The 26,898-nt window shown below is 39.0% G+C and overlaps 1 protein-coding gene across 1 annotated transcript in view; it reads left to right on the forward strand.

Moving 5' to 3' along the window:
- LOC311097683 (uncharacterized protein) overlaps window positions 1–26,898 on the forward strand; it is a gene marked incomplete at its 3' end in the record, with an annotated part of 36,992 nt that overhangs the window by 2,215 nt on the left and 7,879 nt on the right. The window contains exons 2-8 of the mRNA XM_084137524.1: window positions 7,286–7,630; window positions 7,704–8,063; window positions 12,911–13,012; window positions 14,216–14,302; window positions 14,392–14,484; window positions 14,653–14,727; window positions 15,257–15,370. Coding sequence (XP_083993650.1) covers window positions 7,286–7,630; window positions 7,704–8,063; window positions 12,911–13,012; window positions 14,216–14,302; window positions 14,392–14,484; window positions 14,653–14,727; window positions 15,257–15,370 — 1,176 coding nt within the window. The remainder of the gene's footprint in view (window positions 1–7,285; window positions 7,631–7,703; window positions 8,064–12,910; window positions 13,013–14,215; window positions 14,303–14,391; window positions 14,485–14,652; window positions 14,728–15,256; window positions 15,371–26,898) is intronic.

Below are 26,898 nucleotides of genomic sequence, written 5' to 3' on the forward strand. Positions count from 1 at the left end.
ACACACACACACACACACACACAAACTGTCCTCTGTTTCTGACGTGATCTCTGCTTGGAGCCATTGCGGATTGAGGAATGCGCTGATTATAACTAGACGAAGCCGAAGCCGGTTTCATATGTTTTAAAGGGGATTGAAGCGATCATGAATTAGTGTACAGTCAATGACAATTTTTTTTGGGCTGAAGTTTAGGCCTAGTGATGCCCATGTGCTGTTCAGGACCCATGTGCCACTGTTGATAACAAGCGCCGCTCTGGCTCTCTCTTGTGCTCTCGTGGTGCTGAGGGTAATGACTGAGATGCAGTTTGACCAATGTTTGCGTTACGTACGTGACCGACCGACCAGTGGTGACTGAAGCAATGCAATAACGGCGACCGTAGAAAGAAAAAGCCGAATCCCGGACAATTTGGTTGATCTAGAAATCCCGGCTGGACACATTTTTGAGGTCCAAAAAGAGGACATGTCCGGGAAAAAGAGGATGTATGGTCACCCTAGTTTAATAAATCTGACTGTTACATTTTACAGTATATTACTGTTTTTCCTTGATTAATTCCTTGATATTAATTTACAGTTGATTACCATTCAATTACGCTTTACTCTGTTTATTTATTTATTTTTTATACAGACAAGGGGCGGACTGGCCATCTGGCAGATAGGGCATTTTCCAGCTGAGTCAACGTGCTTTTTGGGCCAATACATCTCATACTTTTTTTGTATGAACGGCCCATAAAACTCGTACATCGGCAGCCCATTCTTTTTGTTTTTGTTTTGCTTAATTGATGGTGTCTGTGCTGGTGTAATGAATGTCAAAAAATGTCAGTGTAGGGTTTTTTTCTGACAGACTGGCCCATGACGATCACATCTTAAACAACTCCCATTTTGGGCTCTGTGCGAGTGTGTGCAGCTGTCAAAATATTCAGTGAGATGGAGAAAAACTGCAGGGGAGGCGCAGAGAAACTGTGAAAAAAGAAAAGAAACAGGCCCTTCATGCAGATGCTGCAAAATGTGTCAAAATAACTGATATGTTTTCTGCAGCAGCAGGACCTTCATCAGCTCCCGTGGCTGATGATGATTGTGGTGGAGGTGTTGGAGAACCAGCACACACAGTGAGGAGGATAAGGAGAGGGAGAAAGATGAGGGAGTGAGTGTAGAGCAGAACTGCTTTCAAAACACTTTGGCATGAGTGTAGTAGGACCCTAGCCTGCAGGGCCGGACTGGGACACAATTTCAGGCCGGGAAATCCTACACCCATCCAGGCCGTCCTATGCACCCAAATAAAATTCAGAAACACAGACAACCCTATTTTTTCCTAAATTAGGCTACATTTATTGGTCTAAATCCTTAGGCTGGGGCCGTGTAAAATAATTAAAGGCTTTCTCTTGAACGGTATCCACACTTCCCTTTTCCTTCTCTTCATTTTCCCTAATATCTCTATGTCTCTCCCTTCCACCAGTATCATCAGCCTCATACACTAAGTAAAGTGGAGTACTAGTGTTATACTGTATGTATGTATAAAGTGTGTGTATTTTTCTTGTACCTGTCTCTTCTTCACTTGTCACTCGTTCTGGCCTCATGTTACAAACAGAACTGTCTCCACCTTGGTGTAAAACAACCACCTTATTGTAATTTGTTTGCCCAGAATCTACATTTATTTTAGTAAAAAATCAAAGTATTATATGTATGACAAAATGTTGTTTTTATCTTTAAATTACTTAAATATCCAACATTTAGCAACACTATATTTCATACAATAAAAAATCTTATTTTGTTTCTACCTGTCATCTCACTCCCTGGCTGAATGTGTGATCATTGCACCACAGCTAGTGCTAGGTTGACTGTCTCCACCTTCATTTGATTAATAAAAAAGGAAAGGAAAAAAGTTTTAAACCTTGAATGGGCAGACATAATTTTCTAAATGGTCTAATAAAATGTTATTGCATTATTTTTTGTTGATGTCTGCACTATCACTCATGTCTCCCTGCTCCCAGTACCACATAAATGTTAATATTTGTCTGTTAAATTACTAATGTAACTTTACACTAAATAATATTAATCTCCTTTAACATACAGTATTTTGAGTGACGATAGTTATTTACAGATGAAACTGACCTGCACTTGAAGCCCTGAACAGGTCATTAATTTTGCAACATTTTGATGCTTGTTCTCTGAGTGCTTTATTTTTCGTTGTCCTTTCCCTCTCTGCTCCACCTGGCCGTTTTCTCTCCATCCCCAATATTATGAAGCTGCAGACTCGGAGCCTGCAGCTACAGTCCCGCACCCAGAGTCCCGCATTCTCAGACCCCTCGTTTTTCGAGACAGCGCCTCCTGCTGTTCAAAAGATCGTATAACACCCTTATCCAAATGTCATTGAAAACAATAGGATGCAATATTACGGTCTCGTTTTATTTAAAGTGATCCAAATAAATATTTGCGTTCCCTGCTTAATGCATGTGCCAGAAAAACTCATTGTGTTCTCTGACTAACAAATTACCCAGTAGTTATTTTTTGAGCGTGGGTGTAATTGAAAGAAAATTACTGATGAAAGGGATACAATTACAGATTGAACTATCTTCTGAAAAATATTATGTGATATTATATTGCTACAATGGACTTACAAGGATTTTTTTAAGGCTTTTCTACCTAAATTAATCAAACCACTAAATGATATGTATTTACTGGCTATAGAGACTCAGCGTTTACCTGACACTCTTGAACAGGCTATGATAACTCTTTTACTTAAGCCTGGTAAAGACCCTCGTTTATGTGGCTCCTATAGGCCGATTTCATTACTTAACTCAGACTACAAGATTTTTGCCAAAATTATTGCTTTAAGATTGGAAAAAGTTATCTCACAATTGGTACACATGGATCAAACAGGATTTATTCAAAATCGATGTCTCTTTGACAATGTTCGGAGACTTTTGAATGTAATTTTTTCTGCTTCTCAAGTTGATTCTCCTGTTATTGCTATATCTTTAGATGCCGAAAAGGCTTTTGATCGTGTTGAGTGGCCCTATTTGTTTACAGTCCTTCAAAAGATGAACTTTGGTTCTAAATTTCTTAATATGGTCAAAATGCTTTATAACCATCCAACAGCAGTCATTCAGACCAATAACGAGATCTCGGCACAGTTTTCTTTGGAGCGGGGTACAAGGCAGGGCTGCCCACTATCTCCTCTTTTATTTTCTCTTGCAATAGAGCCTTTAGCTATTGCAATTCGCTCACATGACACTATCAGTGGTTTTACAACCCTTCAATCTAAACATGTAATCTCTTTATATGCGGACGATATTATGTTGTTTTTGACAAATGTAGATTCTTCCATACCAGCCTTGTCAACTCGATTACAAGAGTACGGGATTATATCTGGTTATAAAATAAATGTGAATAAGAGTGTCTCTATGCCTCTTAATAGAGCCGCTTCGCAATTGTCCCTTAAAAATTTCCCTTTTGTCTGGAACACAGATAAATTTCTATATTTGGGATTACAAATACCTAGAGATTTGTCTCAATTATATAATTTGAACTATGCTCCCCTGCTTAGAAGTGTAGAAAGAGAATTAGATAGATGGAAATCTCTTCCTATTTCATTAATTGGTCGGATAAATTCTATTAAAATGACTGTGTTGCCAAAAATTTTATATTTGTTTCAGGCACTCCCCCCTGTTTTACCAAAGTCTTTTTTTAAGGATCTCCATAGAGGTATTTCTAGGTTCTTATGGAAAGGGAAAGTTCCTCGGGTAAAATTAAATTCACTGTTTATGCCTTTTCAGAATAGTGGACTCAAACTGCCTGACTTTTATTTATATTATTGTGCAGCTCAGCTGCGCATTGTCTGGATCTGGCAATCAAAATGTATTTCCCCTCCTGCTTGGCGACAATTAGAAGAGGCCCAAGTACAGGGTATAACCCTTGCTGCAATACCTTTTGTCTCTATAAACTATTTGAAGAAATTGACCTCTAACCCACTAATCGTTGGTACTTCTAAAATTGTTCCAGACCTCAGGAAAAAGATGAAATGCAAGCAGACTATGTTCAGATCCACTGCTTTTTATTACAATTCTTTTCTACCCCCTGTCCTCAAAGATGGCATAGCCAAACAGTGGTATGATCAAGGCATCCAAACCTTTGACAAATTTTATGAGGAGGATACACTCATGTCGTTTGAGCAACTAAAACAGAAATTTACCCTTCCCTCTAAATTTTTCTTTAAATACCTGCAAATTAGACACTACATTCAGACCCAACAAGGTGGTCGTTTATCTAAACTTCCTCTTTCACCTCTTGAGGCTATCTTGGCAGAGAAAAAAGGTCCTAAGGGTCTCATCTCTTTTATCTATACCAAGTTGTTACAACTGATGGCTGGTAACATTCGTGACGTAAAATCTAAGTGGGAAAAAGACTTGGAGTGCTCATTCACAGATGACGAATGGAAAGCAATATGTGAGAAAGCTCAGACTTTTTCTATCAATAGTCGTCATAAACTCATCCAATTTAATGTGATGCATAGAGTTTACTATACTCCAGTGAGATTGCACTCTTTTAAAAGCTCCTACTCAGAGATCTGTCCTAGATGTAAAGCAGATAGAGGGACTCTTCTACATATGCTGTGGTCTTGCCCTGACTTGGAAGAATATTGGAAAGGGGTCTTAGAGATTATTGCTATAGTTGTAGAGAACAACGTGCCTAGAGAACCTAGACTTACCCTCTTAGGGGATACTACACTACTTGATCAACAAAGAATTAATCTGAGATTTGTCAGACTAGCTCTACTAGCAGCCATAAAATGTATAACTTTGAGATGGAAGGATTCTAATCCACCTTCTACTTCCATGTGGATTAAAGAAGTGTCATCTTACATGCCTTTGGAAAAAATTGCATTTCGTTTGAAAAAGCGTCAAGATTTGTTTGTCAAATACTGGGGTAGCTTCATTTCTTACTTGGGTATAACAGGACAGAATGCTTAGAACCTAACTTTTTATATGTTCTTGTTTAATTTTATTCATGGTTTATTTGTGGCATTATGGGTTGAGGTTTGGGGCATGTTTAGGTCAGTATGTGCGGGGATGAAAGATTTGCTTTGATTATTCTGTACTTTGTTGTACTTTGTGTTTAACTTGGAAAAACCCAATAAACATAATGTTAAAAAAAAAAAAAAAAAAAACATAACGCAAAAACATGTAAGAGAAACAAGTGTTTTTTATCAAGTCTGCTAACAGCTCTGCAAATTGATAGCTAGCAAGACATATGTGGAAATTAGTGGACTGCTCTTATGATCAACATTGGATGAATGAACAACTTCGTTGACATACAACAAGCAAGCACAACAACATAGAACGCAAGCAAGTTTACAAATTCGAGATTTGCTTACTAGTCCATCAACAAGAACGCCAGGTCAGCATCGCTGTTGCATCCTTTGCTGCCTTTTAGCCCTCGCCAACGAGTGAAAGCCTGACCGAGTGTCTCACTTTCTCGTTTTCTTTTCCTTGACTCTTCCGACCGCGTTTTCTTCGTCGACTCTGCCATGATTCACGTCTGAAATGCATGCTAGTGTCTTCCATAGAGGCTGCTTCATATGTTGTTGATGTATGTGGCGTAGTGCCGTAAAGCAAGTCGTGATTTGTCGGGACACCACCTCTCAAACTTGCATTGCTGGTTTTGCATTGCATCCCCACCCTGCTTTGCTATTGGGATGATTCGCCCTACTATGAGTTCGCCTACCATCAAAATGATTTCGAAGCTGTTGTATTAAGGTACAAATCTTGCATATTGTGCCTTTAAGACAGCACTTCTGACTGATCTCACATCCATTAAGAAGTTGGGGGACCTTTAGGCATCTCTGGCAGACATATGTAGAGCTGCGGGCTGGGCGACACATAAAACATTTGCGAGATTCTACAGTCTCAAAGTGGAGCCAGTGTCTTCCCGTATGTTGTGTACAAACACGTAATATGTGTGAAGCCTGGCTCTGTTACCCCTTTTCCACCAAGGCAGTGCTGGTTCCAGTTCAAAGCCGGTGGCTACTCGTGAACCAGTTATTTGTGTTTCGACAGCCAAAGAACCGGTTCTCGGCCAGGAAAATTGGTTCCAAAGCGGCACCAACTCTTTGCTGGACTAGAACCGTTCTTTTACCACATCATTCTTACGTCGGGGGCTGGGGGCGGGGTTATTGTCAAACTTCTCCTCTAACGTAACCTCAGTCTATAGTTATCCAGACGAGCAGCACAAATGTGTTCTAAACATCTTCTTCTGACCCCAATATAGGATCGCAAAGCCAGGAGAAACATTTGCAGAAAGACGATGTAGTCCGCCATTGTAATTGTTATGCATGAAGTTGGCGCAAGCGTTTCTGGGAAAGCTAAGACACTCTAGTCAGTGGAAAAACAAAGAGGCTCTGAGAAGGTTCTCAAGTTGAACCAACTTTGAACCAGCACTAGTTCCGAACCAGTTCTTGTTTGGTGGAAAAGGGGTATGTGTCTTGCTTGATGCGCCATTCCCCTCTGAGGACAAGATACGAGCACTTATTCTGCTGGTATTGACTCCACTCTTGCAAAAGGCGGGATCTGCCACAGAGAACTTCCATATGTAGCACTGCCCTTGTGATCAGTCCATATGTATAACTACAGACTATAACTACGGAGACCACATCTGTAGGGAGGTAACATGTGGAGTGTTCCATTCCGGTTGGACTTCACACGCTTTCCCAGAGTTATCTAATAGTCTCACTGTACAGGGTTAGATGGAACATCAGTGATAGACATTTCAGTGAAAAGCCTTGTCCCTTCTTCCACCCCAACAGGTACCCAGGGGGGCCAGGCGGTTTAACCGGGGCGCTGGAAGGGGGACCATCTCGGGCGAGATCCCAATTCATCAGTCGTTCTGATGTAACGTCTCCTTTCCCTCCTTCAGGGAACGGGGGTTACTTTAGTAACCTAGAAGTTTCTTACCTCTCCTCTATCATCACAGTATGATTATTTTAAAACAAATGGTCAAAAAGTAAATACTTCAAAAGTCTAAAAAGACCTTTTGAATTACATGTGATGCTATTAGTGTGCCGTAAATATTAAAATCAAAATTAAGAGGCTGTCAGTGCCCCTGTGCGAGTAAACAGCCTAAATAACTAGAAACCAAAAACAACATTTGGGGTCGAGCCCTAGAGGCATCCCTGAATGCACCTACTGTACAGAAATACTTATTCATGTCAGTAATTATGTTCTATATTAGTTTGTATCCATTATGCTTTGAAAAACTATATAGTAAGCTTTATTGTATTTCTCTGTCTCAGGGTTGACTGTGCGCGGTCCCTCTGGTCCTCTGGTTGCTCCTCTGGGATCTTCAGTGATTCTGCCCTGTTATGTCGATGAACCTTTACTAATGGAGGATCTGGAGGTGGAATGGAGAAGAACAGACTCAGAGACTTTAGTTCATCTGTATGAAGGTGGTGAGAGTCGACCAGAGGCCCAGCAGCAGGATTATCAGGATAGAGCTAATTTCTTCACTGAGGAGATTAAACATGGGAACTTCTCCCTCCGTCTGGATGATCTGAGAGCTGAAGATAAAGGAGAATACACATGTACCGTTCACACTCAGAAGGAGTCTGGAGAGACTGAGGTTCAGATAAAAGATGTTGGTGAGTCTGAACTGAAATGGATCTTCAGAAATACTTTGAGTGTATGTGATATTTACACAGTTTGTTCTTTCAGAGCGTTTGCTAGTCTCAGGATCAGATCGGTCCATATCTGCGTCTGTGGGTGAAGATGTCACTCTGAACTGCTCTGTAGACTCTCACATCACACCTGAAGACTTTGAACAGGTTTCATGGAAGAAAACCGATGAAGATGAAGACGACATTCTGGTTCTGCTCTACCAAAACAATGAGACTTTTCCAGATTCATCAGACGAGCGATACCGAGACAGAGTTGAGTTCTTCACTGCTGAAATCCCCAAAGGAAACTTCTCTGTCCGACTGAAGAGCGTCAGAACTGAGGATAAAGGGGTTTACATGTGTCAAGTGTTTGCTGGAAGAGATTCAGCCAATGCAACTGTAGTGCTGGAGCAACTGGGTGAGTCATAAAACACGAATACACAAGTTTAATTTAGTTAATTATTTACATGCATGTAGTAATGTTCAGAGCAACGAAGGAAGACAGGGTCAGCTGACTTTGACTTGTGCTTCTATTATGCCTTTTTCAATAGACAGACAAAACAAACTGGCGTTAAACACACTTCCACAAACGTTCACTTTAGATCAAAGCAATCAGCATCTCCGTTCACAGCGGGCAACCATTCTCAGCTCACACGAGTCCTCAGTCCAGTCTCTTCATCTCCCCGTTTCCCGGCGGCTTTTATCCGGTCTCTCCACACCAATTACTGCAATAAGACACATGTGTTTGTTATTTTGCATTTTACCTATTTACTCTCCGCTCGTCTCCCGACTCTCTCTCCCGCTGCAGACCTCGCTGAACCACGACCCCCTCGCCACAGTCCAGTTGTATATACAGTTTATTAAGGCGAGACACGGCAGGCAAAAACATTGATTTTTTTTTACTGGTCAATTTTGAGATTTTTGGATATTTGTCTTCAATAACATGTCTTCTTTCAGACTGTGGTGAAAAAAAGAAATACACATTTAGGTCTTTATTTTATTACACTTTGTCTGTTTGCGTCTGTAGATTTCGCGTAAATTCAACAAAAGTTGTCGTTGTAAATCCTCCCGCCGATCCGCGATCTCTGTCTGCTCTCTGTCATCACAGGCACCGCTGGAAAGCTCTCTCTTCACTGTACAATGCTGTCGGATCCAAATATGGTCATTTCCTTTTTATCACCAACCAATCGCGAAAGTAAAAGGGCTGAATGCGCAATCTCATTGGCTGATGATAAATCTTTAAAGCCCGTTTTCTCAAAATGACCTTTCTCTCATACTCCAAGTCCGAAATCTCCACTTCAGTAGCACCTATGTACACCAAACTTTCCAGTCTTGTACCTAGTTATATTATGAAGACATTTACAGAGGGATTTGTAAATATATTATTCCTAGCCTGATTTATATAACATTTTATTCCAAAAAACATGGCGAAAATCATTTTTTTAAGGCTATTGACAGTATATTCTGATTTACAGGATAACAGAAGTAGATATGCATAAATCCCTCTGTAATTTTTTTCCCATCTAATATGTGAACAATGAAAAAATAATTTTTAACCTGGCTTTATCCAATACTCAGATTTCATTTTTTTAAATATATGCAAAATAGTGCATATTTAATTAGAAATTGCCTAATTTGCATATTTAAACATTAAATTACAGAAAACTTGTAATAGATTTTTTTCTCATCTTAATGTAGGTAATCAACTGGGAAAGTTTCATGGTGATATCTGCTAGTTAAAATTTTTACCCTATTCACCTGTAGTGTCTCGCCTTAAGATTCAAAATGTTCAAAGTGTGGTTGGGGGGGCAGTGCAATTGAGACACAAGCCCAAGTTTTTACTAGTAAGAAAGTCTGCCTACGCCACCCTAGGAGTTAACCCCAGAAGAAATACTCACCCCTCAAAAACTGACTAAAGCACACAGGTTCAGTTCCCTCATAGAATTAGGCAAGAGACAGAAGTAGAGAGCAAACAATACAAATGTTTATTAATACAAAAATGGTTTAAAATATTGGACACTAAAACCAACAAGAAACACTAGAAACCCCACTTCAAACAAAAAAAGAAAGAAAAAAAATACAACCCAACTTAGTATGTAGAAGTTATGTGTATATGTAAAGCAAAAACTATATAATACCGGCAGGGCTGAGGCTCCCAACGGCAGGAATCAATGTAGAGTTCGGTTTTACGTGTCACACGTCCACACACACACACACCCGTGCAGTCTAATCACACTATCAAACACTCAAGGTGTACACCGCACACGATAAAGAAGAACCACTTCCACAAGGGGGAAGAGCAATCCACCCGTGAGACTCCAGCTCCTGCAATAAAAATAAAAAAAGTAAGAAACTATAGAAATGAACATAGAAATGGAAATATGGACATCACTAATGAAGCAAGTCCTCACAACAATGAATATCAATAACAAACAGAAATAAGGAGAAAAAAACCTTAGAAAGATCAAATAGTTGGTCACCTGAGATTACTACAAAACAACTTGAACTCAGTAGATGATCACACACAAATAGAGTTGCATTAATAGATGATTGATCACATGCATCCAGAGCTATAACCAGTTAATTGGTTTTACAAAAATAAAGAAAAGAAAAAGCAAATCAATTCAACCAAGCCAGACAAACTTTATGTCCACAGAATTAAAAGTAAAAGAAAACAAAAAAAGATTAAATTGTTTAAATCAAAAGAAAAGAGACAGAGGCTCCTATACAAGCGAAAAGAGCTAATCAAGCCTCCCAAACAAGCCAGAGATGTGAAGCAGGGAACTAAAACGCCACGATAAGAATCAAACGAGCAGTCCCCTTTTATTAATGGTGATGATCGCATCTGTATAAACCGCAGCGCTTTAACAGCGCGAAGACAGCAGCAAAAAATCACGGCAGAGAACGAGAGGGAGAATCCTATAACGAACACAAAAGGAGATGTTACCAATCATAACACTATCCCCACTCCCAATTATAGTTGCGTTTAAACACTTACCATCAGGATATCACGCCAGATAACACGCTTTATAGACACGGATTGGTCACAGTCATGCCCACCGATAACACAATGGGATACAGGGAATCATGCCTATTTAGTACGCGAAGAGAATGTTAAGCCCACACAACCATACCAGCCCTATATAACGAGCTCTTAACAATAAACATACCTGAGAGGCGAACAGTCTTCAAATCCACTGAGCAGTACGAAAGGGCACCAGCACCAAAACATAAAGCTGCACTATGATTAACATAAACACGATTTCATGTTATGCACACCCCAACAATTCCCAAAATGATCACCTATTAAAACATAGCACGCTTACCTACAACCACCGTCAACACGAGCAAACAAAAGGGGGAAACGGACGTGACGCATCCCAGGTAACAGCCAATCAGCCTTTAAATAGAAGATACTACTTGCTGATAGGCAAACGCTGCTGTCAATCACCTAATCCCGTTACATAAGTGATTTTGATTTATTCCGATGAATTAATTTATTTAATGGACAATAACTGAACAGTATTAAAATGCAAAGAAATGAGTGTCAGTTCCTCTGAGATCAGATGAGTTCACACAGCTAATAGCGGCACACACAGTTTAGGACGACAGTGATCTTCACAAGAGACACGATAGACACATGTTAGCTGTAACTTCACTCATTTTTTACATTTTTTTATAATACTTGCATGAAATTATAATTAGGACAGTTCTGGCTTGTTAAATAACATTAAAAACATTCAATATATTGTTTTTCAATTTTTATAGTTTAGTTTTTTTATTATACATTTTTTATTAAATTAAATAAGCTAATGATTTGCTTTCTCATAGGATACTCTGAAATTATCTTTTCAGTAATTAGTTTTTTTTTATATACAACTGCTTTTTTCTCAGTACTTTTCAAAAGGGACAATACACATTAATTAACATGAGCACTCGTGTCCATCATAATTATGCCAGATTTAGCCATACAGGCTCATTTTCATCTGTAGCCCCCGGCAGTTGATGGTAAAGAAAAGTCCATAAGTCCATAAAACATGGAAAATCATATAAAAGCACATTCCAGCAAACATTGCCATAACCAGAGCATATTAACACAAACACAAAATGACTTTAAATATGAGACAGAAATAAACCACTACCCCAAATTATGAAGAAATGTTTGATTACCTAATAACCACTGTTTTATCGATCCAGAGAAAGAAGTAAATCATGCAATATTTCATATTTCTGTAGGTTCAGTATTCAGGTGTGTGCTGCTCTATAGGAAAAGGCTGACTGCCCAAAAGCACTTCTTCTATGTGTTATTGTCCAGTCTCCTCTAGTAGATGAGTTATGATTTTGTCTAATAAACTCATTAAGTGGAGGTGCAGCCAGGGCCGGCCCTGACCAATTTGCTGCCCTAGGCAAGATTTTACCTGGTGCCCCATGTATAGCACATATATATATATATATATATATATATATATATATATATACACACACACACACACATTACAGCCTAAACACAAATAGCAAGAGCTTTACATCTAGCATTCAAGTCAAGTCACCTTTATTTATATAGCGCTTTTTATAATACAGATTATTTCAAGGCAGCTTTACAGTGATAACAGGAAAATAACCCAAAAAAGTTTGCTTCTCCTGTACAGCAGATCTAGAAGAAAATAGTGTCATAGTCCAGCTTAAGTAAGTTAAGTTATGGTTTAATTTTGTTGTAAATAAGTTATTAATTTAGTTCATTTATATATAGCACTCTGGATAAAACAGTGATGTCATCGTCCAAATGTCATTCATGCACAAACTATTCATTGAGCACTAGCAAAAGTGTTTGTTTTCCAGTTGATGGTATGGTAGCAATCTTCCACTAAACTATGGCACGTTTCATGTTTTCACCATGAATGAAACTGAGAAATGTCTTCTTTAATGTGAACTTTACATAAAACATTGCTATTTTATTAAACCTGTATATAAATATCATTACTAATTTTGGCAAAAAAAAACTGACATGATTGTTACAATCACACTGTCTGCGGCCTCTGGAGAACTCAGAACAACTGCTAGCATAAAGTTTAAGGTAAAAATAACTGCAATTAAATAGTATCTTAGCCTACTACTATGCAATTAGATAAACTGTTCATTCATTCCATCACTTTACCTCTGTCTTTATCCCCTTTTATCCTCTTCTATATCTTAGGGACACATTTGTGCAATATATATCAGGAACTTTGCACAATAACAGCATTAATAAGTGTGTGTGTTTGACAGGTTTCTCTGCTCTCCACATAATAATGCTGATTCTCTGTGTCTCTGCATCTGGATCTGCACTTCTGCTCTGCTGTCTGATCTACTGCAGATCTCCTACTGAAGGTACAATTATAACAGGAACATATTTATTCAGTGGGAAATGAGTTTGAACCTAATAATAATAACAGCATCATAATAATTAGTGTTTATTGAGTGTGTAAATCTAACAGCTGCTGCTGATTTTACTATGGAAATATTTACAGTTTAGAAAAAGTCAAGAAGTCAAAAGTTTGTTTTAGATGACAGTTTTAATAGTTTAATTAATGTGAACTATCATTAGTTATTAATATTTTGACAAATACAACACCATGATGAGACAAGACATACATTATAAAACATAAAGACATTTCTGGTGCAGATAGCAAAACCTATAGACCGATTGCTCATCAGTATTGTGTACAGTAGTGGGGGAAAATGGACTCTATTTTCTTTGAATATTGAATATATTTGTGAAGTGTGTTTTTGTGGTTCTGATTTGCATCAACAAGCATCATTATTATGATTTGTCATTGTCAATGGATTAAAAAAAAATTCCACTTTAAAATGATGATCCAGATCACTGGAGTAATAAGTGATGCATTTTGTGACTATCTTTATAGTAAAGACAATCACACACATCTCAGACACGTTAATGTTGTGATTAGTAATTAATTGGTAATTCTTTATAATTTTGTAATAGTTAGTTGATAGTTATTAATGAGGCTAATCTCATTCAGTAATTATTGATTACCTAATAAGGAATTATCTCAGTCCTAAATGTGATATTAATAGCTAAAGTGTTAATGTAGAACTACTCATTAGTCCTAGTTACTTCCTAGTTACATATTAATGATGGACCCTTATTCTCAAGTGTTACCAAATGTGTGACCACCAATGTGAGTGTGACAGTGATCTGACATGTGATGCAGTTTTATTCTACAGAGACCCCGAAACCTCCGGTGATTTAATCACTGTCAGTGTGAACAACTCATTTATGCTCACGTCTTTCTGACAGTCACAGAACATTTGGCTGTATATGAAGCTGTATTACATATATATTCAATTATTATTACTGTATTAACAGAAAAGAAAAGAGCTACTCTTCTTAATCAGTGTTCAGTTATTAATAATATTATGTTTCATTCAGTCATAAATGTAATGGTCAGAAAGAACAGAGATGTGTGTGTTTTAAATAAAACTGAATGACTGATAATGATAGTTTAAATAATGATTAAATGTAATAATTCCTGATGAACTGATCATGTGTTATTGTGTCTCTTCTCTCAGACACAGTCTTTCGTCTTCAGATGTTTCTCGTCTTCTGTCCAAATATTCTGATGTTTCTTGCTTTTGTCCTCTGGGGTTTTTCTGAAGGTCAGTGTTTCAGAACTGATGGTTTATCAATGCATTATGATTATTCATATATCTGTGTAGATGTACAGTAATGTGTGGTTGTGTTTCAGGATCTGTGTTTGAGTCGGTCTCTTGTTCTGCTCTTTATTTTCTGAGGCCTCTCATGTTGCTCTGGGCGGCTCCATATATTGATGAGTTCACAGGTATGGCAGATTTATTATTATTCATAGATTAATATAGTATATGAATTATGATACACAATGAATTTTACATTAAAAATGTTTCAGTGTTGTACTGACATTTGTGTTTCATTGTGTTGCTGTTGTAAATTATATTGTGAATGTAATTATTTCATATTTTCTGTTTTACAGGCAAGATTAAAACATGGGTTCAGTATTACAGTTATGACACAGAATATATGGTTTTCTCAGCAGTTTTTTACTCAGGTAAATAAATCCAAATGTAAATCTACAGTCATTATCATAAACACATTAATGCACATTAACAGTTGAACAATAATTACACTTAAATGATGTAATATTCTCAATATCCAGCAGGAAATCTTAAAAACATGACATTAATACTGTGAAGTGTCTTGTGTTACTGTTGTGTTGTTGTCAGTATATCAACATGTTCAGCGCTGAATCTCTGTGTGACTGAACACATTTATAATCTACACCGCTTCATTATGAAGACAGTGCATTCATTATTACAGTCGACATCATGCTAGTGACTGAGACTGAAGCTAAAGCTACTTCTGAATATCATCTCAGCATGTGTCAGGGTCATGTCAGGGTCAGGGGTCATGTAATCAGCACAAAGGTCAAAGGTCACGATCAGATAGAGATTGTGTTGTAATGTTGTGTATAAAAGCATCTGTTTAAATGAGAAGGGTTTATATAATTCCTCTGATCTGTATTAATATTTAGTTTTTCTATGTTAGTAATTGTTGTTGTTTCTCTTCCTTTATTCCAGTTGTGTTTAAATCTGCCATCGACAAAAGTCTGAGTTACACCGGATTTGAAGGTGTCATGATTATAATCCTCTTTATAATGGCGCTCCTGTTTAACCTCTTCTATATTATTTACTGTAAGTATTTCCTTCCATCAAGAGTCAGAGACAGATATGAGCTGTGAAATCATGTTTTACCAGATTAATGGAGTTAAAGTTACAAAATATACAAACCATAATATCAGCCCTGATTTATCAGATAATTCCGTTAGACAAGGCCAGTTTATAAAGCAGATTTAATTCGCAAACTCAGAGTTTTACATGAGAAAGAGAGAAAAATAAAAGTGATGAAAGAATAGAATAAAAAAAGAAAGTAAACTAAAACAAAATGTACATTTTAAAATGTATGAAATGAGTAAAATAAAGAAAGTCACAGTCCGTTAAAAGACATAAACTGAGATGATGGTGTGAATCAGCAGGTAAAGTCATGAGTTTATCAAGTCTTTAGTTTCTTCAGTCTCAGGCCATCGAGTGATTTAAACACAGGACAGATTCTCCTGCGATCCACAGGATACTCAATTATCCATGATAGCACATATTAACATTACATTAGTGACATTATACAGACGTGTGTGTGTTTCTGGCCTGTCTTTGATTCGTGGTCATTAAAAACCTGGAAATATCAGGGAATTTTCAAATTGTGATTTCCAGGCCATGACAAATCATGGAAATAAATGACATAATAGTGAAATATGGAATAGTTTTGCTCACATGACATGCAAGAAAAAAAAAGTAAATCATGCGCACGATTTAGCCTAACGTTACTACTTCTTCCTGCATGTCCTGTGCGGGCCTCCGTACTGACGCGGGATATGTGAGGAAATCCCTCTGATACTGATGAGAAATATTGCAGTGCTAAAGTTAAAAAAGAACAGCATTTATTTAAAATAGAAATATTTTGTACCAATATACTCTACCGTTCAACAGCTTGGGGTCAGGAATTTTCTTTCTTTCTTTTTTTAAAAAGTAAATCAATACTTTTATTCAGCAAGCATGTGCTAAATTGATCAAAAGCGATAGTTGTAGTGTTCCTTCTCATGCAGTGTATCCCATAAACTACAAACACGGAGAGTTATATCTCAGAACTGAATGTTTATTAATACAGAACAGAGCAGCTACTGCTGTAACACACACTCACACACTCGGTCTACTGCACCGTCTGACTCCCACAACCCCTGTAACCCTCGGTGGCCCTCTAGTGGAGTCAATAGTAAGTAAGTAAGTAAGTAAAATTTATTTGTATAGCACATTTCACAGATAAAAAAATCACAAAGTGCTTCACAACCAAAGGAAGAATTCACAACTCTTATAAATACATTACAGCACATAATCAAAATAAACAGAAGTACACATAAGACCAGCCTAACCACCCTACAGTCTAGTTAAAAGCCTCTTTAAAAAGAAGAGGTTTCAACTGGGTTTTAAAATTTTCCACACAGTCCAAGCAGCGTATGGAAGGAGGCAAAGCGTTCCACAACCTAGGTGCCACAACTTGAAACGAACGGCCCCCTCTAGTTTTAAAGGGCACCTATTATGACTCTTTTCACAAGATGTAAAATAAGTCTCTGATGTCCCCAGAGTATGTATGTGAAGTTTTAGCTCAAAATACCCAACAGATCATTTTTTACAGCATGTTTAAATTGTAATTTTTTGGGGCTCAGAAAAACGCGCTGTTTTAGTGTGTATCCCTTTAAATGCAAATTAACTGCTGCTGCACGGCACAGGGGGCGGAGCCTCACGAGCTCGCGGGACAATCTCATCTGATACTATCAGAACAGAAACTCTCAGTTGCGGCGTTCATTTCGACTCGGAGTCGGACAATAATGCCCACAGAGCCAGATAATATATGCTGTATGGACATAGAACATGTATAGTTTAGTTTAATTATGGTTATAACTTATTTGTCATCTGCTTTTATACACTAATACAAGCCTGCTGTAGCAAAACCCCGTCCGAATGATGACCAAAATATACTGACAAGTTCAGTGAAGTTTATTGTACATCACACAAAAGATGAGTGTTAGTTTTACTCCAGAGAATCACTGTAAGAGCTCAATAAACACAGTATAAGAAGTGCGCATTAAAGTCTTATCCATAAACTCTCTCTCTCTCTCTCCCTTTCATTATCAACAACATACACAGCGAAGTACACAAAACACTCGTTACAACTAACAGTAAACAAATATACACACCTTTTCAGTGGGTGCTAAATAAACTGGTAAACCTTATATCCGTAAAATGACTCGAAGAGCTGTCATAAAGAGCGCGCTCGCACTTTCATTTCTTCCGTGTCCAGTCACGTTAGGCCTGTTGCTCCGGAGAGTGTAAGCTTGATCACAAACAGTACAGATCCATCCTCGAGTAACAACGAGAGTAAATGAAGACTGCTATGTTCATTCTTACATCCATCAACAACACACCTCAATCGCTTAGGAGACATTCTTGTCTACAGCGGCTCAAGCGTCGAACAATGGTGGACTCTGTGTCCAGCTTACTCAGGGCGGGTCTATGCTCAAACTGAAGTGTCACTCAACCGTCGTGGGCGGGGCCTGCTCAATTCTACGTCACATTGCGCCGAATCTGAGAACAGCTCATTCTGAGACAGTGCTCAAAAAACCACTGGGTGGATTTTTATCATTCTAGGGTGGTTTCGCTCACACACTGCTAACACACATTTATGTTCAAACACCATGTAAAAGTGAATTTTGCATAATAGGTGCCCTTTAAAATGTGTAAGGGGGGCAACTAAAAATCTCTGGCCTGTTGATCTCAGACTACGTGAGGACGTACGCAGCCGTATCAGGTCAGAGATATATGGGGGCGCCTGTCCTTGTAGAGCTCTAAAAGTTAGAACCAAAATTTTGAAGTGCATTCTAAATTTCACTGGTAGCCAATGAAGTGAAGCTAAAACAGGAGTAATATGTGCCCTTTTACTCGTGTGGGTTAAAAGCCTAGCAGCAGAATTCTGGACAGTCTGGAGATGACAAAGATCCTTCTTATTAAGACAAATAAAAAGACTGTTACAATAGTCTAGACGAGACGAAATAAAAGCATGAATGATCATCTCCAACTCGGCCTTTGACACCAAGGCTCTTATCTTAGAAATGTTCCTTAATTGAAAGAAACAGTTTTTAATAAGTTGCTTCGAGTGTTTCTCCAGAGACATGGCCGCATCAAAAACAACACCTAAGCTCCTGAGACTCGGCTGAACAGACGAACCTAAGGCACCGATATGTTGTTTTATCTGAGGGATACTCTGCTCAGGGGCAATGATTAAAGTTTCAGTCTTAGCTGAGTTCAGCATTAAAAAGTTATCATTTAGCCACTGCTTGATCCTACTCAGACAGTTAACTCAGTAGGCTTAAAAGAACAGTATAACTGATTGTCATCTGCATACAAGTGATAAGAGACATCCTGAAACTGGCTGATTATCTGTCCTAGAGGAAGTATATACAGAAGGAAAAGAATCGGTCCCAGGACAGAACCCTGAGGAACACCACTCGATAAACCTGCAGTATCTGACATGATCTGATTTATAAAAACACTAAAACTTCTACCGGTAAGGTAAGATGAAAACCATTTTAAAGCTGATCCACATATCCCTAATAGATCCTGAAGTTTATTAAGCATGATATTGTGATCAATAGTGTCAAAGGCAGATGTAAGGTCCAATAAAACTAACACTGTATGCTTCCCAGAATCAGCTGACATCAAAATATCACTTGAAACTTTCACCAGTGCAGTTTCCGTAGAATGTTTTTTACGGAAACCTGACTGATATTTGTCAAAAAATATCATTTATCTCTAAGAAAGTAGTAAGCTGCTCTGCTTCCACTTTCTCTAGAATCTTAGCCATGAAAGGGAGTTTAGATATAGGCCTATAATTCATGGGTTGCAATGGGTCTAAACTGGGCTTTTTAAGAACAGGTTCAACAATAGCATGTTTAAAAAAGTCAGGAACCACACCAGTTAAAAGAGAAGTATTGATCATTTCTACAACACAGGGGCCAATACTATCAAAAACCTGCTTAAACAGCATAGTCGGGAGAACATCACTGTGGTCATAAGAGGGCTTCAACTTATCTAGCAGAGTGGTAACATCATGTAATGTCACTAGTTTAAAGGAGAAACACGGATGGGAAAGAGCCAAAGTGCAAGCCTTGTATGCAGGAGGAGGTAAAATGCTAGCTCTGATATCCTTAATTTTCTCAACAAAGAAGTTAAGGAATACATTACTTTGTGACAGAGAGAGCACCGCAATTGGAGAAACAGATGGCGAAACAATAGAATTAATGGTATCAAACAAGAATTTGGGGTTTTTCTTATTAGAGGATATTAGCTGAGAGAAGTAGTTAGTTTTAGCACTTTTCAGGAGTTCATTTAGAGAAGCAGTTAATTCCCTAAGATAAAGCCTGTGAACTTCGAGTTTAGTTCTTTTCCATAAGCGCTCTATTTTCCGACGTTTACTTCTACAGCTCTGAATAGATGTATTTATCCATGGGTAGGGCTTTTTAATAGAGACAATGTTTGATTTCATAGGAGCCACTTCATCTAAAATTGCTAAACATTGGCTGTTAAAAGACTCAGCATACACATTTGCATCACTGCAACCCCTTAGCCGGCATGGATCAAACAAAATAGCAAACTTCCCAGCAACATCCTGGTTAATAACTCTCCTTTGAGCCTTAATTCTCAGAGGCGGGGGGTCCCGAGGTAAGTTCAGGTTAAAGAAAACACAACTATGATCACTCACATGTACATCCTCCACACACACATTTACTATCTCAAGACCTAATGAGAAAACAAGGTCCAGGGTGTGCCCCTTTAAGTGTGTAGGTCCTGAGACATGTTGTGTAAAATTAAAAGAGTCAGTAATGGATGGGAGATCTGTAGCTGCAATACATGAGACATCACCAATATGAAGATTAAAATCTCCAATAATTAAAACTTTCTCCAGCTTGATCATAGAGGTTAAAAAATCAGTAAAATCAGTAAGGAAGATGCCTGCAGGACCAGGAGGGCGGTAAATTAACACACAATGAAATATGTTAACAGAACCGACCTTAATCATCTGTGACTCAAAAGAGGAGAAGGTTTCAGAGTGGATTCCTCTGCTTAAAAATCTGTCACGAATCACGATACACAGCAGCAAGGCCGCCGCCTCGGCGAGCCGTTCGAAGTGTCCCAATCACTGAGCAGCCTGCAGAGCAGAGCTCATTTAAATGTACAGCTTCCTTATCCTTTTGCCACGTTTCTGTAAGGAACATAAAATCCATCTTTTCCATGGTGAAAAGATCTTTGATGGCATGCGCCTTATTAGTGATGGAACGAGCATTGAGCAGCGCTAAACGGAGCGATGATGGCAGACCGGTTTCCTTAATAGCAAGTTGTAGTGGCCGCAAACACCTGGTACAGTCACGTGGTTTCCAGCGGTGCCGTGCGGCCAATCGCTGGTCAGGCAGGTCGGCCACAAACAAACTGCAGTTTCCTAACTGCGTCTCCACCACCGCCCCACGATGACCAAAGGGGATCTCGTCCAATGGGCAGGACGAGCTGAAGGCGACCCTGCGACGGAGCGCCCCCAGCACATATATCCCGGGGAAAAACCGGCAGCAGCCACCGCGGCCGCCGCCCGCAGACAAGCTTGGGCACCCCCATCCACAAAGACAGCCTCATCCCGACCCGAACGCCAGCTCTGCAACCCCTTCTTCTTCGTCTCTTCTTGGGATTTCCACGGCCCCGAAGCAAAAATCGGTAATCAAATAGGCTGGGTACACACACCAACGGGGGTGGAAAAGTTTGACTATAACTCTCCCAGCTGTTACAGAGTCCTTCCATATACACTCCAATGTTCATCAGGGTGACACGATCGTATGTCTGAACAGCGGTGACACAGTGGTTTAAAGTAGAGGTCTTCACAGTGAACCCGAGACCCGTCGACCCGGGACCAGACCCGGGACCCGTACGGGTTCGGGTCTATATTTTAAATGATCAGCCGGGTCCGGGTCGGGTCCGAATTTATTACTTCGGGTCCCGGGTCTGTTTAACATTGTGTTAATACCCGTGCGATCGGAGTCATCAGATCAGATTCGGAGAAAACCCGGCCGTGATTAGACACTGCTTGTGTTTTGTAACTTGCAACTTGTAAAATTAGGACACTCAAAATAAATTGCGTTAAAAAGCATATTTAGGTTGATCCAGCTAGCGTGCATGTGCAGTCTCAAGCGCGTGTCATGTTTCTATGGCAACCAGTTACCAGAGCTTCAGTGAGGGACCGCCAAACCGCGCTTTAGATTTTACAATATAAATTAACCGTCTTGTTTAATCTTAAAGTTTTAGTGGTCAGATTCAGACTCGATGCAGAGCAGAGAGCATGGAGATGATAGCAAATAAATGCTAAACAAATGCCAAACAAAGGCGCCATCTTGATGTGCCATCTTGAATCTTCAATGTGTAATTACATCAGAAATGCATTAAACTACACCACAACAGTAAAGTATTTTCTATTTGAATTAAATGCTGTTCTTTTTTTTTTTACTTTTTATTCATAATAAATCCTGAAAAAACCCCAAAACATTAAGCAGCTCAACTATGTCCAACACTGATGATAAATCCTCAAATTAGAGTGATTTGTGAAGGATCATGTGACACTGAAGACTGGAGTAATGATGCTGAACATTCAGCTTTGATCACAGGAATAAATTACACTTTACTGTATATTCACATAGAAAACCTTTATTTTAAATTGTAATAATTGTTTTCTGTATTTTTGATCAAATAAATGCAGACTTGATGTGCATAAGAGACTTATTTAAGGCGAGACACTACAGGTGAATAGGGTAAAAAATTTAACTTAGAGATATCACCATGAAACTTTACCAGTTGATTACTCACATGAATAGGAGAAAAAAATATATTGCAAGTTCTCTTTAATTTTATGTTTAAATATGATAATCAGGCTATATTGAATTAAATATGCGCTAATTTGCATATATTTGAAAGTGAAAAATCGTCACTAGGAGTGTGAGAAAAAACTCATTTTGAGAAAACGGCCTTTGAAGTTTTTTATGGCAAAATTCTACTAATTTCCATCGAAAGCCATGAATTACATACAAAATATGCTTTAGGTCCAAGTAAAATCCATGTATCACACTGTATAACATCCAAAACTCATTATTGCTTCATCCATCACTGATCAAAACATCCAAAACACCACATCAAAACAACACATCAACAGTCCATCACACAGGTGTGACCAAAACGAAATATATCACACCCACAGCAACATCACGTGACGCTTCTGAAGATGACTGCAGAGTCAGCAGTCGAAACTGTCAAGGTATGACAACAAACTTTAAACCTGTCGTATAAGAAAGAATTTGTATTAGAAATACAAATAGTAGACTAAATTAACTTGTTTGGATTAACACATAAACATGGCCTTCAACTGAAGACCATTACATCACAAACTTCAAACTGACAGAACACAACCTTTACACTTGAACACAACCTTTACACCTGACACTTCGCCTAACATTTTAGTCTACATATCCATGCCAGCACCATATGTAGGGCCCTCCTCCATCTCCTGCTGGTGTCTTTTAACTTTTTTGGTTGTGCTTACACTTTTACGTCTCTGTTTTGCACTAGCGGAATGGACACTATTGGCTTTTGAAATCCTAACCATGTCGTCATCCTTCATTGCATTGACAGTTACAACTGTGCTCTGAAGCCACAGTTTCTCCATCACAGCCAGCATGGCAGAGGCACCCTCATTAAATATAGAAATAGCCATACTGGCTGCAGCCTCAACTCTGCTTTTCCCCACAAAGACTGTTTTTGGACATCGGGCCCATATGACCGAGTTGAGGCATTCGTTGGCATTCTGAGTGCCTCCATGCTACATGCGTTTGAGCAGGCTGTCACTGGACATACGGTGATAGACAGGGATGAGCTTCTGACCCACCTCCCGTGATAAAAAGTTTCCTGTGTGAAGACTATGGCTCTCTGGCTTTTCTCCATTCTCCTCTGCTCTCCTGTACCAACACCAGGATGGATTACACCTAGTGTGTGTAGGACTTTTATCACTAGACATGGAGTGGAGGAGACCTGCCCATATTTCTGCCTTCATTTGATCCAGTGACCCTTGATTATTTAGAATAGCCCCCCTATAATAATTCTGCAAGGATTTACATTTCTTGGCAGTGAGCTTACCCTGACCTTTGCCCCCTAACTTACGCTCAGCACTCAGTTTCCTAAGTGCTGTGCCCATACGCTTGTGAGCGTGATTTATGCACTCAAGCTTGACAATTTCATGTCCAGGGTATGGGTTGAGCGCAACCACCTCCTTGAATGCTGCACTGTCCCCATCTGACAGCATCTCTGTGTAGCGCAGCTGATGCTGAGACACAGACCTGGCCCACATCCTCTTGGCTGCCTCCTGCTCCATGGCCTTACTTGACCCTGAGAAGTTTTTTGCCCAGTCTACATGACTCTCCTTCCATCTTTCAAATTCCTCCCGCGTAATCTTACCACCTCGCCTAGCACACTCTCTCAGGGTACAAGCATGGCAGTAGGAGGATAGCACCTCAAAGTCCACTACCAGCCCAGTGAGGATGTCGATGCACACACCAATGCCGTAGTGGGACGTGAAGCCTCTCTTCTGCCAGGTGCCATCAAAAGACACACTGATATTAATCATGGCATCCTCATCTCCCTTACTATCTCAGCCACATCAGGGTCAATATCTGCGTATGCCTGCCTGATCTGATCCCTGGTTCTCTGCAGTGACTCCAAGCCTCTCTCAATTTCAGCAACTGAAATTAAATTTATAGCTTATTACTAACTGTTCATCCATATTATAAAACACAAATAGATGGAGGCCATAATCTATAATGCCACGAGAGAGAGAGAGAGAGAGAGAGAGAGAGATTTTCTTATACCTGTTACTGTCTTTTGGTGTCTCTGATACGTTTTAACATGAAGACCAGGAATCCCCAACACTTTGCTGATTTTTTTTAGAGCTGCATATCCCAAGCCTAACTCATGAGCTAACAGCACCATTCGCACATTCACATCAAACGCCACATCGTTCCTGGATGCGTCTTGTAGATGCGTAGATGTGTAGACACTTTGCCTGTACCTATCTTCTTTGCAGAGACTGCACTCTAGTACTAAACTACTACAGAACCCATGATTCTTCGGATCAATGTTAACTTTCAGCTTCCCTGCGCAATTAGGACAAATTAAACCACCGATCAGTTCATTCAAACGCGCTACATGAACTATCAGCCACTGCTGTGTGGCGCTTTGATTACCTCCGCTGTCTGAACACTCCTGTTTTCCAAAAGACAGTTTACGCATCGACGCACTATGTGATGGCATTTCATCATCTTCTGTCTTCGTTGGTAATCCCTTGTGTCTTCTAGCTAATGACAACTGTTTTTGTCTTTTCTGAGAGACTTTTACACGCATATCTTTCGACATTTTGAACTACCGGCGCGGAAATGTCAGAGCGCGCACGTGATGATTCTGAACGAATCACGTTGTCAGAAATTGGCATCAGCCAATGAGATTGCGCATTTCGAGTTAAATCACCCATTTTACTTTCATGATTGGTTGCTGATCAACAGGAAATGACCAAATTTGGATCCGACAGCATTGCAAAGGAAAGAGAGAGCTTTCCAGCGGTGCATTTGATGATAGGGAGCAAAGAGCGACCGCGGAGCAGTGGATGATTTAGAACGCCAACTTTTGGTGAATTTAGGCGAAATCTACAGACGCAAACAGACAAAGTGTAATAAAATAAAGACCTAAATGTGTATTTTGGACTTTTTTTCAGCACAAATCTGAAAGAAGACATGTTATTGAAGACATATAGCCCAAAATCTCAAAATTGACCAGTGAAAAAAAAACGATGGTTTTTGCCTGCCGTGTCTCGCCTTAAAAAACATAAAATAGTAATGTGCTCAAATGTTTGACCGGTACTGTACACACTATTATACTATTGCTGCATCATTATCAAAACTGTTAAAATAATAAAGTCCTTTCACGTCGACACATTATAGCCTGTAGGTGGCGCTGGGCTTCACTGAAAAACTATGAAAGTTTGATCAAACTGTGAACGGTGTATCAATACAGACTAAACACACGTGACTTCAATACTTCCCATCACTGCTGCTTCTGGTGCTGCTGTTGTGCAGAGCTTTGTAGTCAATTAACATCCATTAGCTCAACGAGATTCAGATCGCTAATTAACATCCATTAGCTCAACGAGATTCAGATCGCTAATTAACATCCATTAGCTCAACGAGATTCAGATCGCTAATTAACATCCATTAGCTCAACGAGATTCAGATCGCTAATTAACATCCATTAGCTCAACGAGATTCAGATCGCTAATTAACATCCATTAGTTCAACGAGATTCAGATCGCTTCATTAATGTAAATTCGTCTGTAATTTTCAACCGATTTATGAATGATCGGGAAATTACCGCTTCGCTTCACATTGTCCAATGAAATGTGAACTTGTTGTGCCAGATGATGATGATGATTGGTCGGTGTGTTACATGACAAAGGCATCGATGGATTATGTAATATTTTAAAATATGTGATGTGTGGATTTTTAAGTGAATCGACACACTACCTTTGGTTATTGAAAAAAAAAAAAGTTTAAACATTGTTTGGTTTATTTTTTCCAGCCGTCGAGAACCATATTTGACTCGAGAGCATTGTCCACCTGCCGTCCACACACGCATGCACGCACGCACGCACGCACGCACACACACACACACACACACACACACAGAGAGAGAGACTGTGTGCAGAGCTGGTTTTCAGAGGTGACATTTACACACACACACACACCTGTGGATCATGAATCGACTCAGGTCAAGCGCTGTAAGATAATGCTGTTGTTTTGGCTTTCATATCTTTATGATAAATATGATGTGATCAGAACCAGCATTAGTGATGTCACAGCTCAACTAATCCCTCATTTCAATCTCTTTTATTTTCTTTTTAATGTGTCAATCATTTATTTATGTATATAGTCCCTGACCTCTGATCACAAATGCCAGATACCATCAGTTCAGTCATCCATAGATAAACACACATACTGTATATTAATATTTCAGAAGACACGTTCAACATGTTCTGGTTATAAAGGTGATTATGATGCTCGTCATTATTCATGATTGTTATAATCATCTAAAGCAATTACACACTTTAATAAAAACAGAGATCAGATCCACTTATGTCAGTATATATTATTATTGTTATTATTATTATTATTATTATTATTATTATTATTATTATTGATCAGTGGATCTACAGTTTTTGAGGGAATCAAATTCCTGCAACAGATTCTGTAAAAATAATATTAACTATCAGAAGCTTAATTCAACATTACAATAACTAATAATGTTGTTTCAGCTTTGAGTAAGTGTTCATTATCTCAACAAAAGCACTCGTGATTACAGTGTTTTATTAATTACAGTGTATAATTCCAGAGATTTATTATGGAGACTCTTACTCACACATCTATTATTGCCAACATGTTTCATAATCTCCACATAATGCTGTTAATGTGTGTAATATTACGTGT

Source organism: Abramis brama, assembly GCF_963993115.1.
Source record: "Abramis brama genome assembly, chromosome: 1".
NCBI lineage: Eukaryota > Metazoa > Chordata > Actinopteri > Cypriniformes > Leuciscidae > Abramis > Abramis brama.